Source organism: Chiloscyllium plagiosum, chromosome 28, assembly GCF_004010195.1.
Source record: "Chiloscyllium plagiosum isolate BGI_BamShark_2017 chromosome 28, ASM401019v2, whole genome shotgun sequence".
In the NCBI taxonomy this organism is placed as follows: domain Eukaryota; kingdom Metazoa; phylum Chordata; class Chondrichthyes; order Orectolobiformes; family Hemiscylliidae; genus Chiloscyllium; species Chiloscyllium plagiosum.
This window is the reverse complement of record NC_057737.1, coordinates 544139-560211: the sequence shown is the minus strand read 5'-3', so window position 1 is coordinate 560211 and position 16073 is coordinate 544139. Positions and strand designations below refer to the sequence as shown.

Below are 16073 nucleotides of genomic sequence, written 5' to 3'. Positions count from 1 at the left end.
GCAGAGGGTGGTACGTGTATGGAATGAGCTGCCAGAGGAAGTGGTGGAGGCTGGTACAATTGCAACATTTAAGAGGCATTTGGATGTGTACATGAATAGGAAGGGTTTGGAGGGATATGGGCCGGACGCTGGCAGGTGGGACTAGATTGGGTTGGAATATCTGGTCGGCATGTACAGTTGGACCAAAGAGTCTGTTTCCATGCTGTACATCTCTATGAGATGCCAAGGGGCTTCTAGAGTATTATTTCTGTAAATGCTTCTTTAAAGATTTTTCTTCTATATAAGTTGAATGCTTGGATGCTTTCCAGTGGAGAAGATGGGTCAACATAGGAAAGAGGAGGTAGTAGACTGTAGGCCCTATGGGTCTATTCTGGTGTTCCATGCTAAACATCTGCCCACTCACCACTGACTGAGTAATATAGTTCTTAGTCTCTGGTGCTGGCGCACTCAGACTGGACAGTATCAGGAGGGCAGTGGGAATTATTCCTTTTCACCCAGTTAGCAATTTTTACTCTCGGGTCCAATCCGGCCTTCACCTGGCAGAGCCTAGATCAGGAAATGTGACAAAAGCAATGTTCTGGCATAATGCCAGGGCACAATGCTGCCTGAGTAAAGAGCTTTTAACTAGTGATGAATAATTCCTAACTCTGACCATGTGTGCAGGATCTTACAGCTGGTTTGAGGATGCACATGTAGATTGTGTAGGCTCGCAGCAAATTCAGCAACAGTTCAGACTAAAGGTTCTGTTGTTCACTTGTAATCAGTAAATTAAAAATAAAACTCAATTCTGGATTGATGAAAATCTCCACAATGTAGTTTATAACATTTTCCCCCTTGATCACATCTTTTCCTCATCCTTCCCCTGCTCCAGCTGTGTCAGGCCTGGGTTACACATTTTTCCACTTCTCATCAGTGACTCTCTCCATGACTATTTGGCAGGAAGTGTGAATTGAGTGATGCTAGCCAGATGTATGAGTCCATATCTCTTGTCCCACCACCCCCACCCCCAAACATAACCATGCTTCCCAAGAAGGGAACCCCTTACTTCAACACAGTACTCCATCTAGTGGCTGGGATGAGAAATGATAGTTTACCCTAAATCATGACAGGTGTCACTTGCATTAAAATGCACAACCTGATTCAATCTGGATGTGAACCTCAAGCAACTTTCTAGCTATCTGTCCTCCACAATGTGCTCACTTAACATGCATGATCCTCCTTGAACACCACAGTCTTTATTATGGCTGTATCACTACCTGGTACGGCAACTGTACCATTCAAGATTGGAGATGGTTACAGAGAGTGATGAACTCGGCCTGAACAATCACAAAGGTCAACCTCCCATCTATAGAATCCATCTACCAGGCCCGTTATCCAGGAAAGACCGCCAGCATTCTCAAAGATCCATCCCACCCTGGCAATGGTTTTTTTACAACCTCTACCATCGGGGAGAAGGTACAGAAGCCTGAACACATGCACCAGCCGGTTTTGAAACAGTTTCTAATTTCTACCCTACTGTTGTTAGAGTATTGAATGGATTCACAAACTCTTATCATTCGCCTGTACCTGTGTTTTTATTTTTGTCACTGTTTACCTATTATTTACTTATCTATGCTACTTAACTCTGTGATCTGCCTGTATTGCTGCAAGACAAAGCTTTTCACTGTGACTGTGTACACATGACAATCAATTCAATTCAATTCACATTCTCCACTAAAGGCTAAAGTTTTTCATCCAAATTGTTCCCCTCATCCACAGAAGGTCCATTCTCTTATTAGGATACAGTTCCTGAAGGGGCTGTCTCTCACTGGGATACAGTTCCTGAAGGGGCTGTCTCTCACTGGGATACAGTTCCTGCTTATGTACAAACCATGATTCTATGAAGTTAATGCCAGTACTCTCATTGAGAATAACCAGAACAATGCTTCTCATTTAGTGAATTGGCCTAAATTGTTTCACAGAACATTATCAAATAGGATTTGATTCAAGCCATGATTTGAGGTCAGATGATTAAAAACAGATCAAAGAGCTATATTTTGATGTAGCTGTTTGATTGTGAGGTTGGCATGGGTGCAGAGTTAGAGTAACATGGCCTTGTAATGATATTTTAAAGCAGTTACTCTGAATCGCTTGAAGCTTACCTGGTGTGAACATGAAATGACTTCAAGACAAAATACTGCAAAGATTTGAAATCTGAAATGTGAACAAATTGCTGCATGTAGTTGACAGGGCTAGCACATATGTGGAGAGAGGAAAATAACTGTTCTGACTATCCACTCCTGTCATTCTGTAAAATGTGAAACTCTTTATAAAAACAGTCCTGATTATTCACTTGAAGAATAAGCACTGAAATCAGAGTGACCATTGCTCATGAATTTTGGAGTAAATTCATAGGTTTCTAACTGGGCATGTCATCTTAAAACCTGAGTCAATCAAATACAACTTTCTCACTAAGTGTTTGTGAGAGTTGGGTCCTGTGGTCTCAGACACACCAGAGATGAATTGGTTACGTTCAGGTGAGAACGGTATTTTGGGAGAAGTTGAGCAAGGGCAGGGAGGTCGGATGAAACGGCAGTCCTTTTATGACCTCGGTGTTCCAAGCTGATTTACAGTCAGTATATTCACTGTGTTGGAATGTAGGGAATTGTGGAATTCTGTTTGTAAATAGCAAGGTCTCACAACTACAGTGAGATCAAATGCCCAATTCAGCAACTTACAATGATGTGGGTTGAAGATAAGTAATGACCAGGACATTTATTATTTGTTTGAATATTGCCTTGGCATTTTCTTAGCTGATAAGGCAGATGAGGCCTGTTCTTAAGGTCTCATCTGGGTGATGGTACCTCTGACAGTGTAGCACTCCTTCAATACTGGGAATGCCAGCTGGGATTATCAGCTCAAGTCTCTGAAATGGGGCATGAACCCACAAATTGCCATCTCAGATGAAAGTGCTGCCCACTAATTAAAGAACATCAACAGACTGAAAAGGTAGGACTGCCTTTGCTGCCAAAATAGTGAAGCTGGCTGGGTAAGTTGAATGGCCAAATCCTGCTGTTGCTATTTATAGTGACTCCTGTCCAGTTAAATCTTGCACCATAGTGTTTTCAGAATGGGCAGCACCTTTAAAAATGCTCTTGTGCAGCAACTCCAACAAAGCATTGATAAAGGAATTAGGAACTTTATTATCTTGAGCACATTGGAATAAGCAAAACTGAACAACTTTTCAAAACATTGAAACTGCAAACAACAGAGGACCAAAGGAGAACACAAAGTTAATGGATAAAGCAGAGGATAGTATATAGGATGCCCAGTAGTTATTGGCCTTGCTAATAGCATCCATATGCAAATCAAGAATGTTAAAAAGTGCAACATTCAGAACCAAGTACCATTTCAAAGGACACTCCCCTTTTAAAGGGTCCAGTGTGTTTGCTGAAGTATGACCAGGGTTCTTAGTGCCAAGAAGCAGTGAAATTAAATTGACAGAGACTCCTACTTCTAGTCTCCTGCCACAGAATGATGACAAAAATTAAATTAGAGAAATAATGCTAATCTGACATAAATAGCTACAAGCAGTCACAAGGTTACAATCATGACTTGAAGCTGGAGACAGTGTTTGTACTTAGACACAGTATTGTGGTGTTACAGATGGCTTTTTGTTAAGATACTTCAGCAGAACCCATGCCTTACCAGGCTGCCAGCCAAAGGTTAACTTGTTGTTAAATAAATAGCATAACTTCCACTTTTTCTGAAGGGGCTGTCTCTCACTGGGATACAGTTCCCGAAGGGGCTGACTCTCACTGGGATACAGTCTCTGAAGGGGCTGACTCTCACTGGGATACAGTCTCTGAAGGGGCTGACTCTCAGTTCTGATTAAGTCATCAGAATCAAAATTTAACTCTATTTTCTCTCCACAAATTATGCCATATCTGTTGAGTTTTGCCCACAATTTCTGTTTTTGTTTCAGTTCTCCAGCATCCACAGTTTTTTGTTTTATTCTAGGGAATAAATTGTCTCTCCCTTGTACAAAATCAGTCAATGGCATAATCTTTTCTTTGTGACGTGGCAATATCCACTCTGGTAGGAAGAGCAGAGGAGCAGAGTGTTTCTTACAAGGTGAGAGATTAGAAAGTGCTGATGTCCAAAGGGACCTGGGTGGCCTTGTCCATCAATCACTGATAGCTAAGTATGCAGGTGTAACCGACAAATCAGAAAGCAAACAATATGCTCGCCTTTATTGGAAGAGCATTTGCATCCAGGAACATAGAAGTCTTGCTCCAACTCTACAGAACACTAACTCTTGTTAAGTGTTCCCTTTATGGATTCTTCACATATCTTGTATGATAGTTGGTTTTGGAAGGAGGTTTATTTTGATGTAACATTTATTTTTATTTTCATTCTCAGGCAGTATTAGAAGATCAGACATTCAAGAGACAGATCGAGATTGAGATAACACCTGTCTTTCTAGTGCCAGACACCAATGGATTTATTGATCATCTCCCCAGCCTGGTCAGACTGTTGGACTGTAAGCTGTACATCATCGTGGTTCCACTTATTGGTAAACATCTTCTCCACTACCCTCTTGTCCTAGATGAATATTGTCTGTGTGTGGTCTGGCAACAACACTGAGTGCAGTAAATTGATGAGATGCCTTTATTTGAGTGGTTGCACCAGGTTACATCTGGTGTTTTCTTTTTCTTAAGGGTCTCCTTTAAAGTGTGTGTCATAGTAAACTGCTAGGAATGTGAGAGAAAGGCTTCAGAAACAAAACGAACTCCAATCCCCGGTCACTGTTGATAATATCACTCCCTAGTGATGTGAGAGTTCAAGACATCAAAATAAATCCAGATTAGCAACTTGGGTGGAAGTGCATTGCAAAAAAAAAACCAACCACAGGAACGAAAGTCAAGCAATTTGTACAATCATCCGATCCTGAGATTGTGCAACAACCCGTAACGTATAGCCAGCCAATTGTGTTTTTTCTAATTAAATGCTATCATTCACACTATGCCTCAACTCTCTTACCCCTCTGCTTCCTTCAATAATTGTTAGCTTTTGTCATTTAAACATTAAGTCAATTAAAGTATTGACTGCTATTAAACTGGTTCATCCCCATTGGAATTAAGCATCGATTTTAAAATCTAGGTGTGCTGTTAGAATGAGGCAGGTTATATGATCAAATGTATCGAAACATGGGCTAGAATATGTAGGGTGTTCAAGGCATGTATCATTATCAGAGAGAGATGCTGCTGTCAGGGGTTTAATAGGTGTGTTCTGACATTGGGGTGCAGCAGGAACACACTAATGTCAGGGTGTTTTTTTTTGGTTACAATGGTTTTTCTATTGATATGCTGTAGGGTAACCACTTCCTAGTGCCTACTCCTCGTAATCTGTCAGAATTCTAATAGGTTGCAATAAATAAATAGGACTCAAATGATAAATATGGTGGCGGCACGGTGGCACAGTGGTTAGCACTGCAGCCTCACGGTGCCAGAGACCCGGGTTCAATTCCCACCTCAGGCGACTCTGTGTGGAGTTTGCACATTCTCCCCACCCGGGTTTCCTCCGGGTGCTCCGGTTTCCTCCCACAATCCAAAAATGTGCAGGTTAAGTGAATTGGCCATGCTAAATTACCCATAGTGTTAGGTGAAGGGGTAAATGTGGGGAATGGGCCTGGGTGGTTTGCGCTTCGGAGGGTCGGTGTGGACTTATTGGGCTGAAGGGCCTGTTTCCACACTAAGTAATCTAATCTAAAAAATAAATTTGGGAAGAATATGTTCAAACCCACACACAAGATTAGGAAGAGGCAATAGCAGAACAGTGAGATAGTGCAGGGCACCCTGTTACTCACTGTGACGTCATGGTGCCATCATAAATATTTAAAGCCTCACTCTTGTTTTATCATCTAATCGTATAATTCCAGAGACCTGGTCTTTTGTATGTAATGCAGTCACAACATTGCCTGTATGAGACAGGCAACAACATTGTGTACCTGATTTCCAGAATACCAGCCTTACTGAACTCGCATTCCAGGATCCTGGTGTTCTCTCAGTGAGTCCAGGGTCAGGCTGTCACCCATCCTCCTAATTTCCACATGGTGATGGTCGTAAAAAGCTAGGAGTAAAGTTAATGAAATGAACTCAAACTAGTAATGTCAAGATTACTATCCCTTTCACAAAAATTTGACAGTGCAGGTAAATCTGTGGCTGGAGAGAAGGCATATAAAAATGTCAGGTCGCTGAAGCTGTGGAATTGGTTTTGGAGAGATGGGATCTGAACAATCCAGATGGCTTACACTTCAAAGGAGCCAGGAGCAATATTGTCAAGGGAATGGGTTGCTGTAGCGTTGTCAACAGGGTTTAAATCGCTTGGCAGGGGATGGGAATCTGGCTTTAAGTTCAGAAAGGAGAAAGCTGGAAATGGAAGGCAGAAAATTATTCAGTGAATTTGTTAGAAAACGAAGGCTAGAAAATAAACAACAAAAGAGTTTGGTATTGTGTAATGAAATGCAAACGTATGAGGTAGAAGCAGGAATTGGACATTCAGCTGCTGGTTTATTCAACAAGATTGTGACTGGTCTATTTACTTCCCTCATCTACCCCTGAAAGCTAAGGCAGATAACTGAGGGTATAGGTACACTATAAGATGTAGGAGTATAGCATACAAGCCATTGAATCTGCTCTACTGTTCAATGAGATCGTGGCCAATCTGATAACTGTGCCTCTTCCCCATGACCCTCGATTTCCTTACGGATTTAAAAAGCTGCCTGGCTCGACCTTGAATACACTTAATGATCTAGTTTTGACAGCTCTCTGCAGCTAAGAATTCCACAGGTTCACTCCCTGTCCAAGAAGAAATTCCTTCTCACCATTGTCTTAAATGTATGGTCTCTTGTTTTGAGATGATGTCCTCTGGTCCTAGACTCTTCCGCAGGGGAAACAATTTCTCTGCATCTATCCTGTCAATTCCCTAAGAATCTTGTGCGTTTCAATACCGTCACCTTTAATTGCTTGAAATTCCATTGAGTACAAGCCCAACCTCTCCACATAAGGTAACCTCTGCATATCTCGTATTAGTCTCATAAAATTTCTCTGGACTGCATCCAATGCCAGTGTATCTTTACTTAGATAAAAGGCCTAAAACTGTTCCCCTGTTTTAACCATGTCTTACCATTGTCTTTAGTAAAACCTCCCTACTTTTATGCTGCATTCCCTTTGAAATCCAGGCCAACGTTCTATTTGCCTTCCCTATAATCAATTTGAACTTGGATGCTAGCTCTCTGTGATTCATAGATAAGGATTCCTAAATCCATCTATTCTCTAGCTTTCTCCTTTAAGTCTTAAAGTCTTTCCTCCTTTAAGTAATATTCAGCTCCTCTATTCTTCCCACCAAAGTGCATAACCTCGCATTTTCCCAAATATGTTCTGTCTGCCCACCTGCTGAACCTTTCTTAGATATCATTACTGTTATTACTGAAACATGGCTTAAAGAGCAGCAGAAATAGGGGTTCATAAGACCTGGTGTCAGAGCTTTCAATCTGGCTAGAGAGGATATAGCAAAGGTCCAAGACAGAAAGTTAGTTTAAGAAATAATCACAGATATGAGAGGATGAGTATCCTCATTAAATGAGGCCATGTAGATTGAACTGAGGAACAATGAAAGAGTGGTCACACTGCTGGGAGTGTATGATCCAAACAATTAGGGGGAGTTAGAAAAGCAAACTTGCTGAGGAATGCAAAATTAGAAGGATATTAATAAACGATTTCAGCTACCCTAAGAACTGGAATAGATTAATGGTTCAAAGTACAGACGTATCTGACTCAAAATGCATTCTGAAGAACTTAATTGCTAGTCCATAACAAGCCCAACAAAGGAAGAGTTGGTTCTGGATTTAGTTTGCGGGGATTTTTTTTCTTTACTCTCTCAGGATATGAGTGCCATTGATTGGACCAGCATTTAATGCCCATTCCAAGTTGCCCTGGAGAAGGTGATGGTGAGTTGTCGCCTTGAATCTCTGCAGTTCTTGGAGGACTCAGCCATTTCAGAGGGCCACTCAGATATAAAGCACTTGAGTGAACCAGAATGGATGTTTGTGACAATTGACATAGTTCAGTAAAACTAACTTTCCATTCCAAGTTTATGAATTGAATTTCAATTCCATCAGCTGATGTGGTGGCAGGATTTGAAACAACCAGTGTTTCCAGATCATTAACCTGGGTCCCTCTTGATTCTTTTTCTACTGACAATGCCATTCTGTCACCATTCTGTATCCTTTGGATAGGGATTTTGTCAGGTAGTCAGAGTATCAGTTTGTTGCTGGTGATCATAATTGAGCTAAATTTCACCTAGTTGTAGAAAAAAAGGCAAGAGATTTACACCTGGAGAATAAACTTTTATCAGACAAAGGTCAGTTTTATGAAGCTAAGATGTGGGTGAGCAGAGCTGGACTGGAAGCAACAGCATGAAGGTAAATCAGTGTCCAACAGTGGGAGACATTTGAGTTAGAGATAGTGAGAATTCAGCACAAATATATAGAAAAGAAAACAGAACATCCAAATGCCAAACCCATTGAACATTGAGAATCACGTGGAGTGGGAAAGTCCATGTCAGACACAGAGCTGAAAATCACAGACAGACTGAAGGAGGAAATTAGGACAGCAAAGAGAGAATATGAAAAAATATTGTAAAATAAAGGAAAACATAAATACTTAAGGTGCAAAATGATTTCTAGGAGAGTAGGGTATAGTAAAGACCAAAAAGGGAAATTTGATGTGAAGGTGGGAAATGTAGGCATGGTCTTTATTGGGATCGTGCAGGTGTTTTAGTTAAGTGGGAGGGAGGATCAAGAAATATTGAATAGGATAAACATAGTGAGAGAGGAAATATCTGTAGCTTCATTATTTTAGAAAGTAGATAAATGACCAACCCCAGATAAAATCTATCCCTGAAATGTTTGAGGAAGCACCTCAAACTACAGGGTGAATTCTATCATATTATCGCTACTTCCTCCTAGAGGTTCCTTCACCTTAAGCTCTGTAGTCAAGTCTACCTCATAACACATTGCCATATCCAGAATTATCTGTTTCCTAATGGGTTCTAAAACAAGCTGCTCCAAAATAAAACAATCTCAGAGACATACCACACACTCCTTTTCTTGACATTCACTAACAACCTGATTTTCCTCATCCACCTGCATATTGAAATCCCCCATGATTATGGTAAAAGTGCCTTTCTTACAAGCCTTTTCAATCTCCGGATTTATTTTCTTTCCCATATCCTGTCTCCAGCTAGGAGGCCTGTACGCAACTCCCATCAGGGTCTTTCTTCCTTTGAGGTTCCTCAACTCTGCCCACACAGATCCTCCCACCTTCCGATCCTAAATGGCTTCGTAATATCATGGTAACCCACCTCCTCTGCCCATCTGCCTGTCCTCTCAATAGGACGGGGAGCTTAGTTACCAGCCCTGATCCCCTTGCAGAGTCAAAAGGTGTGGTGCTGGAAAAGCACAGTAGGTCAGGCAACATCCGAGGAGCAGGCAATTCGATGTTTCTGGCATAAGTCCTTCATCAGGAGTCAGTTTGCGTCCGAAACGTCGACTGTTCTGCTCCTCGGGTGCTGCCTGACCGGCTATGCTCTTCCAGCACCACACTTTTTGACGCTGATCTCCAGCATCTGCAGTCCTCACTTTCTCTCTGATCCTCTTGAAGCCATACCTCCGTGACACCCAAAACATCGTACCTGCCAAATTCAATCTGTGTTACAAACTCATTTTTTTGTTTCATCTACTGCGTACATTTAAGTACAATGCCCTCAGTCCTGCATTGACTTCTCATCGTTGTCCCCTCATCTGTGCCTGGTGTTAGATTCTTGACCCTTCCGTACTCTTTGCCTTATCACTTAACTCTAAAAACTAACCTCTGCTAAGCTCTCCCCCACCTTTAATTTTCTCCATAATTTTCCATGCAACCAAACCACCATCACCATGACTACCATGGTAACACCACCACCTACAAACCATCTATAAGACACCGGTCAGGATGTAATGGAATACATCCACTTGCCTGGATGAGTGCAGCTCCAATCCACTCACCATCCTAACTTGGAAATATATCGCTGTTCCTTCACAGTTGCTAGGTCAAAATCCTGGATTTCCCTCCCTAAGGACTTTGTGGCTCAACTTATAACCCATGGACTGTAGCAGCTCAAGAGGCAGCTCAGTCCCACCTTCTCAAGGGGCACCGAGGGACAGGCAGTGAATGCAGGCCCAGCCAGCGACACCCATATTCCCTGAATGAATAAGAAAGAAAGATTAGAGTAAGGTTGTGTTCTTTGGAACAGAGGAAGCTGAGAGCAGATTTAATTAAGGTGGAGAAAATTAAGATGTCATGATACGGCAACAGGAGCATAGAATAGAGATTAAAAACCAGAGGGTATTGATTTGTTGTAATTGGTCGAAGGATTAGAGCTGAATTGAGAATTCCTTTCACCAAGTCTGCTGGGATTCTGGAACTCAGTGCCTGAAGAAGTGATGGAGGCAATGCCCTCATCACATTTAAGAAGGGCTTAAAAATGCACTTGGTTTTGTAACTGACTAGGCTGCAGACCAAGAGCTGTGAAATGAGATCGGGTTAGGGAGTTTGTGTTTTGATCGGCATGGGTGAGATAAGCTGTATGGCCACCTCTTGTTCTGTAAATTTCTGTCATTTAGCAGAATGCAGGGCCAATGCTGCTGTACCCCACTAAGAATCAGCACTTTCAGGAGAAAGAGACACAAAACCTCTCCCTTTCTACTTGTTTAACAACAGGTCATGACGCTTGATGTAGGAATTTCACGGGGAACAGAGTTGTCTTGCTGCGTCTGAACTTAGGCTCCATACCCATTTCTCTGTCCTTTCTTTGATGGAAGAGTAGTGGGTTCACAGTGGATTGACTGGGGGTTGGTAGCACCCTCTCTTGATCTGTGTTTGAACATTGCCCAGCTGAAACAGTATCGGAGGCCAATCCTGTAAACTGATGCTAAATGTTGTGTGTGTTTACTGGGAGTCTGAGCAGCCTCATGTCTCCAGGGCTCCAGTTTCAGTTCCAAGGTAGATGGCAGCAACTACTGTATGTTTGTGCCAAAATAATCAAGTCCTAACCACAAAATTCAGCTCTAATTTTATGTTCTAAGGGTGCACAAAGCAGCCTGTGTGGTCTGAGCAGCAGCTCTTCACTAGTGCAGCACCACAATCAGCAGTGCCATTCACAGCTATCTGGCACACCAACATGTGAGTCTTAGATTGGAATATTTTAATTAAGGGGAAGTGAATTTGGTTTGAGTGCAAATTTGCTCCAAAGTGCCCTGCTATGTGAGGATCTCGCTCTGAAACCGGAGACATGTGCCCTGAAACATGGTCTTCTCCAAATTGCAGCTGCCCATTTGCCAAGCCCAAAACTGAGCTGAACCAGATTGGGAGGGGAGCGGCTCTGTTCCCAGGTGAGCTGGTAAAAGAAACCAAGCTGCTGTCAGACATGGTTGCTAACTGTATTAATCATACAATATCAAATTTAACCTGTCAACATTTCCTTTGATTTCATTCTGCATTTGCCATTAGCAGTATGATCTTTAAAGCTGACTTTGCAGCCTACAGCTTGTGAAAGAAGGACGACCTGTAGCAGTATTCACAGCCCCAGACGTTAAGACAAAGGAAACCATGCTATGCTGAATACTATGTTAATTTTTCTTTTATTCATTCATGGGGTGTGGGTGTCAGTGGCTAGGCCAGCATTTATTGCCCAGGCAACACAGTGCCGTGGGTCTGGAGTCCCATGTAGGCTGGACCAGGTAAGGATAGCAGCTTCCTTCCCTAAAGAACATTAGTAAACCATATGGAGTTTTCCCAACAATCAACAGTGGTTTGGTCACCATTATATTCTTAATTCTAGATTTTTATTGGATCCAAATTGCACCATCTACTACGGTGGGATTCAAACCCAGGACCCCAGAATGTTGCCTGAGTTTCTGGATTAACAGTTTAGTGATGATATCACTGTACCCTTGTCCGGCTAATGGTCACTTCTCATCCTGACCGACTTTCCTTTACTGATTGAATGCCTCCCACTGTGTGGTAGGTTGCACTGTCCTGACTTTTAATTCTCCATTGCTGTTACCAAGTTGAACCTTAGTTTGCATTATTCATCCCTTTAAAGCAAGTTTCAGTCCAGTCTGAGACGAAGAAGGTGTTTTGAAGAAGGGTCACTGGCCCTGAAACGTTAACTCTGATTTCTCTCCACAGATGCTGCCAGACGTGCTGAGATTTTCCTGCAATTTCTCTTTGTGTTTTTGATTTCCAGCATCACAGTTTTGGTTTTCAGCCTGAAATGACTTTGCCTTGATTCCAAATTCAACACACCATTATATGTTTTTTAATAGAGTTCTGGTTACAGCAGGAAGTCATTCACCTCATTGTGTCTGTCCCCTCTCTGCAAAACAACTCCCGCCCAGCCCAACTCCTTGCTCTATTCCCTGTGATCTTGTCAATGTTTTTCTGAAGATAATTATTCAGTTCTCTTTTGAAAGCCATGATTCAATGTGTGTCAACCACCCTGTTAGGCTGCATGTTTCAGATTCTAAACACTGACTGCAAAGGAAGGTTTTTTTCGTGTTAGTGTTGATCCTTTTGCCAATCACCTTAAGCCTGCGCCCTCTGCTTCTTGATCTGTCAACCAATGGGAATAATTCCTCCCTATCTAAGCTATCCAAACTTCCTCATTGTTTTGAAAACCTCTGTCAAATCTCCTGTTAGTCTTCAGTTATCCAAGAACAGCAGCCACAGTGGTAATATGCTGGTAACCCAGAAACCTCGGCTGATGTTCTGAGGACATGGGTACAAACCCCACCCTGGTAGGTGGTGAAATTTTGAACTCAGTAAAACCTGGAATAGAAAGCTTGTCTAATGGTGACCATGAAACTGTTGTCAATTGTTATAAAAGCCATCTGAATCACTAATGTCCTCTCAGGAGCAAAAATTGAAGTCCTTACCAGGTGTGGCTCCAGACCCACAACAATGGGGTTAACTCTTTAACTGGGTAATAACTGTTGGCCTAGCCAGTGACACACACTTCTCATCGATGAACATAAAAAAAATTCCAATATTTGAAATCCCTCGTTATAACTGTTGTCTAATTCTTCCTTCACACCTGATTTACCCAAGCACAACAATCAGTGTAATCTTAAGGAAAAAAGCTTTAAGTAGGGAATGTTTGTGCCGATTATGCATGATTGTAAGTTTTGTCTGATACCAATTTTGATTTTTCTGCTACCAAGGAATCATTTGCACATTGCTGGCTCAGGATTACATCAGTATACATTTGTGATGAATGTTTTTTGTACAGTTATATCCAGGCTGACCTGTACCTGCACTCTGAATACACACTTTTACTCCATATCCAGTAATACCCTCGCCCAGCAAAAATCTATCAGTCTCAGCCTGGAACATTTCAACTAACTCCTTTATCCATAGCTTGGCGGCACGGTGGCTCAGTGGTTAGCACTGCTGCCTCACAGTGCCAGGGCCCCAGGTTCAATTCCAGCCTTGGGCAACTGTCTGTGTGGAGTTTGCACATTCTCCCCGAGTCTGCGTGGGTTTCCTCCGGGCGCTCTGGTTTCCTCCCACAGTCCAAAGATGTGCAGATCAGGTGAATTGGCCGTGCTAAATTGCTCATAGTGTTAGGTCAATTAGTCAGGGGTAAATGTAGGGGAATGGGTCTGGGTGGGTTGCTGTTCAGAGGGTCTGTGTGGACTTGTTGGGCCGAAGGGTCTGTTTCTGCACTGCAAGGAATCTAATCTAATCTTGTGCAGGGAGATAATTGCAGTCTGCCATCTCCCTCTGTGTGAAAAAGGTGCTTCCTTATTTCACTCCTGAATGGCCTAACTCTAACTTTAACATAATGCTGCCTTGTTCAGGATTCAGCACACCGGGGAGGCTGTATGTTTTGATTGAATTGTGCACACGGTATTTCAACCATCAGGTGTAAGAAATAATGGAACAAATTCCTCAGTCTTTCTGCCGATGGTTCTATTTGTAAAGAAAGGCTGATGATTTGTTTGAGCTCAGTAGGAATCCAAAGCTGAGAGATTAATTTTTCAATGAATAGATTGTGTGACCTACAATTTAAAAAGTGGAGGGTGGTTTAATAGACCCAGCTATCTGGGTTGTCCTCAAGTACAGATTCCTAAAATGAGAGGGTCTGCCTTTCACATTGCACCCCACCTTTCTCCTGCTCAGAACCAGCCCTTGCTACCTCCTCTAGCACCTAGAAGAGGCCGTCAGTTAATCTGTCTGAACCACCATCGCAGTCAGGCCCAAGAGATGACCCACGGCACCACCCACTTCCAATGAAGAGTGTTTTTGCGAGCTGTGTTTACAGTGAGACTGCTGGCATTTCCTGGAGAAGAGCAGCTGTTGGATATCACATGGTGATCCTGAATAAGCCAAGCTTTTTGCAGTGAGATTCCAATCCTGAGTTACCCACCAAAATGTTAACTTGCAGTGTTAACATAGAGCCAGATGTACTTGTGAAAAACATCAACAGAGGATCTTTTTGGTTTTAAGAAATCTGCAAGACTTTGAGAGAGCTTTGCGAAGGCTGCTAAGTTCTAAGACTATTAAGTGGTCCTAGTTCTCACAGCGAAAAGCTTTAGGGTGGTTTAAGGGGGTGGGGAGAAATTGCATTAACCAGATACAATGACTGAAGAGTGCTGTGATTTGCTTAGCTAACCCTGTTGGTTGATCATTGATTTAATAGGAATGCCTCCTCTCTTTTTATGGTGGCTGGCTTGGTCAGCTTTGGCAGTTGACTACTTTGAGTTCTGGCGAAGTTTGTTTGTGGGGTTCATTTTGTCTGTTTTTAAAACTGTTTGATATCAAGCTGCTGTTTAATAGAGTTGTTTCCTTGTAGAAAGTTTTCATTGTTTTTAGTGAAAACAGAACCATGCCTTTTTCTGCCTATTTGTCAGTAGTGTAAGGGCCAGCATTCGAGAGGGGCTGAGAGACACACAAAGATAGCCCCAAAGCAATGATATGGCAGCAATTAAGCTTAGGGCTTCACTCCCAATTACCTGCTTCCTATATATTCTTTTGAACATCAGTCCAGAATTTGATGGCACTTTTGCTGCCAGGATTTTATTTGTTGCAAGCCAGAAAATGCTGAGGCCAATTCAGTGCTGTCAGCTCACGTTAAGTGCAACCTCAGTTTGTTTTCAAAATGCTCCAAGTATGAGAAGCCTATCTTAAATACTTTCGATTATGAATTATTCGATTATTTTGAATCGAAAGTATTTTTCGAGACAAAATAATTCCAAACGATAAATCTTCTTCAATCACCCTGCGAAACACAACAAAGGAGCTCTGTGAAAGCTTTATAACAGTGCTGCTGCTAATCAGAATTAGTGTGTTGCACACCAATACACTCGAGAAATTTTGACTTAATCTCGGATGTCCAATCCAGGGTCTGTCAACTTTGCTTACTCTTATGTTTATTGCTCACTGATTTGTGTGTTTGATTTGCCCAGTATGAAGGGGCCATTCTTGACACTGTCACTTCATTGATGATAAATTGTAAATCAGAACACCAAATTTGAGATATGTATAGATTAAGAAAATACACGTTTTCAGTTATTACATGTAACCCCACAAGCCTCAATGGTTAAAGTCCTAATGAGTCCCTGGAGATAAGAGATTTATTTAACTCTTTTCACAGTTTCAGGACATAACTTAGCATGTTACAACAAAAGCAATAGATTTTTTAAAGTGTAGGCACAGTTGTAATGCAGGAAATGTGGCAGTTGTTTTGCACACAAGGCCAACCAATACCAATCAAAGTTGAGAGAGGGGTGTCGGAAAAGCACAGTGGGTCAGGCAGCATTCAACAATCAGGAGAATTGACATTTCAGGCACAAACCCTTCATCCATCATCCTGATGAAGGGCTTATGCCCAAAACGTCGACTCTCCTGCTCCTCGGATGCTGCCTGACTTGCTGTGCTTTTCCAGCACCACACTCTCAATTCTGATCACCAGCATCTGCAATCAAATGA

At 42.1% G+C, this 16073-nt stretch overlaps 1 protein-coding gene across 1 annotated transcript in view; it reads left to right on the top strand.

The window, feature by feature from the left end:
• The window catches only part of smg6 (SMG6 nonsense mediated mRNA decay factor), a 409499-nt gene that overhangs the window by 373725 nt on the left and 19701 nt on the right, over positions 1 to 16073 (top strand). The window contains exon 15 of the mRNA XM_043718890.1: positions 4402 to 4555. Coding sequence (XP_043574825.1) covers positions 4402 to 4555 — 154 coding nt within the window. The remainder of the gene's footprint in view (positions 1 to 4401; positions 4556 to 16073) is intronic.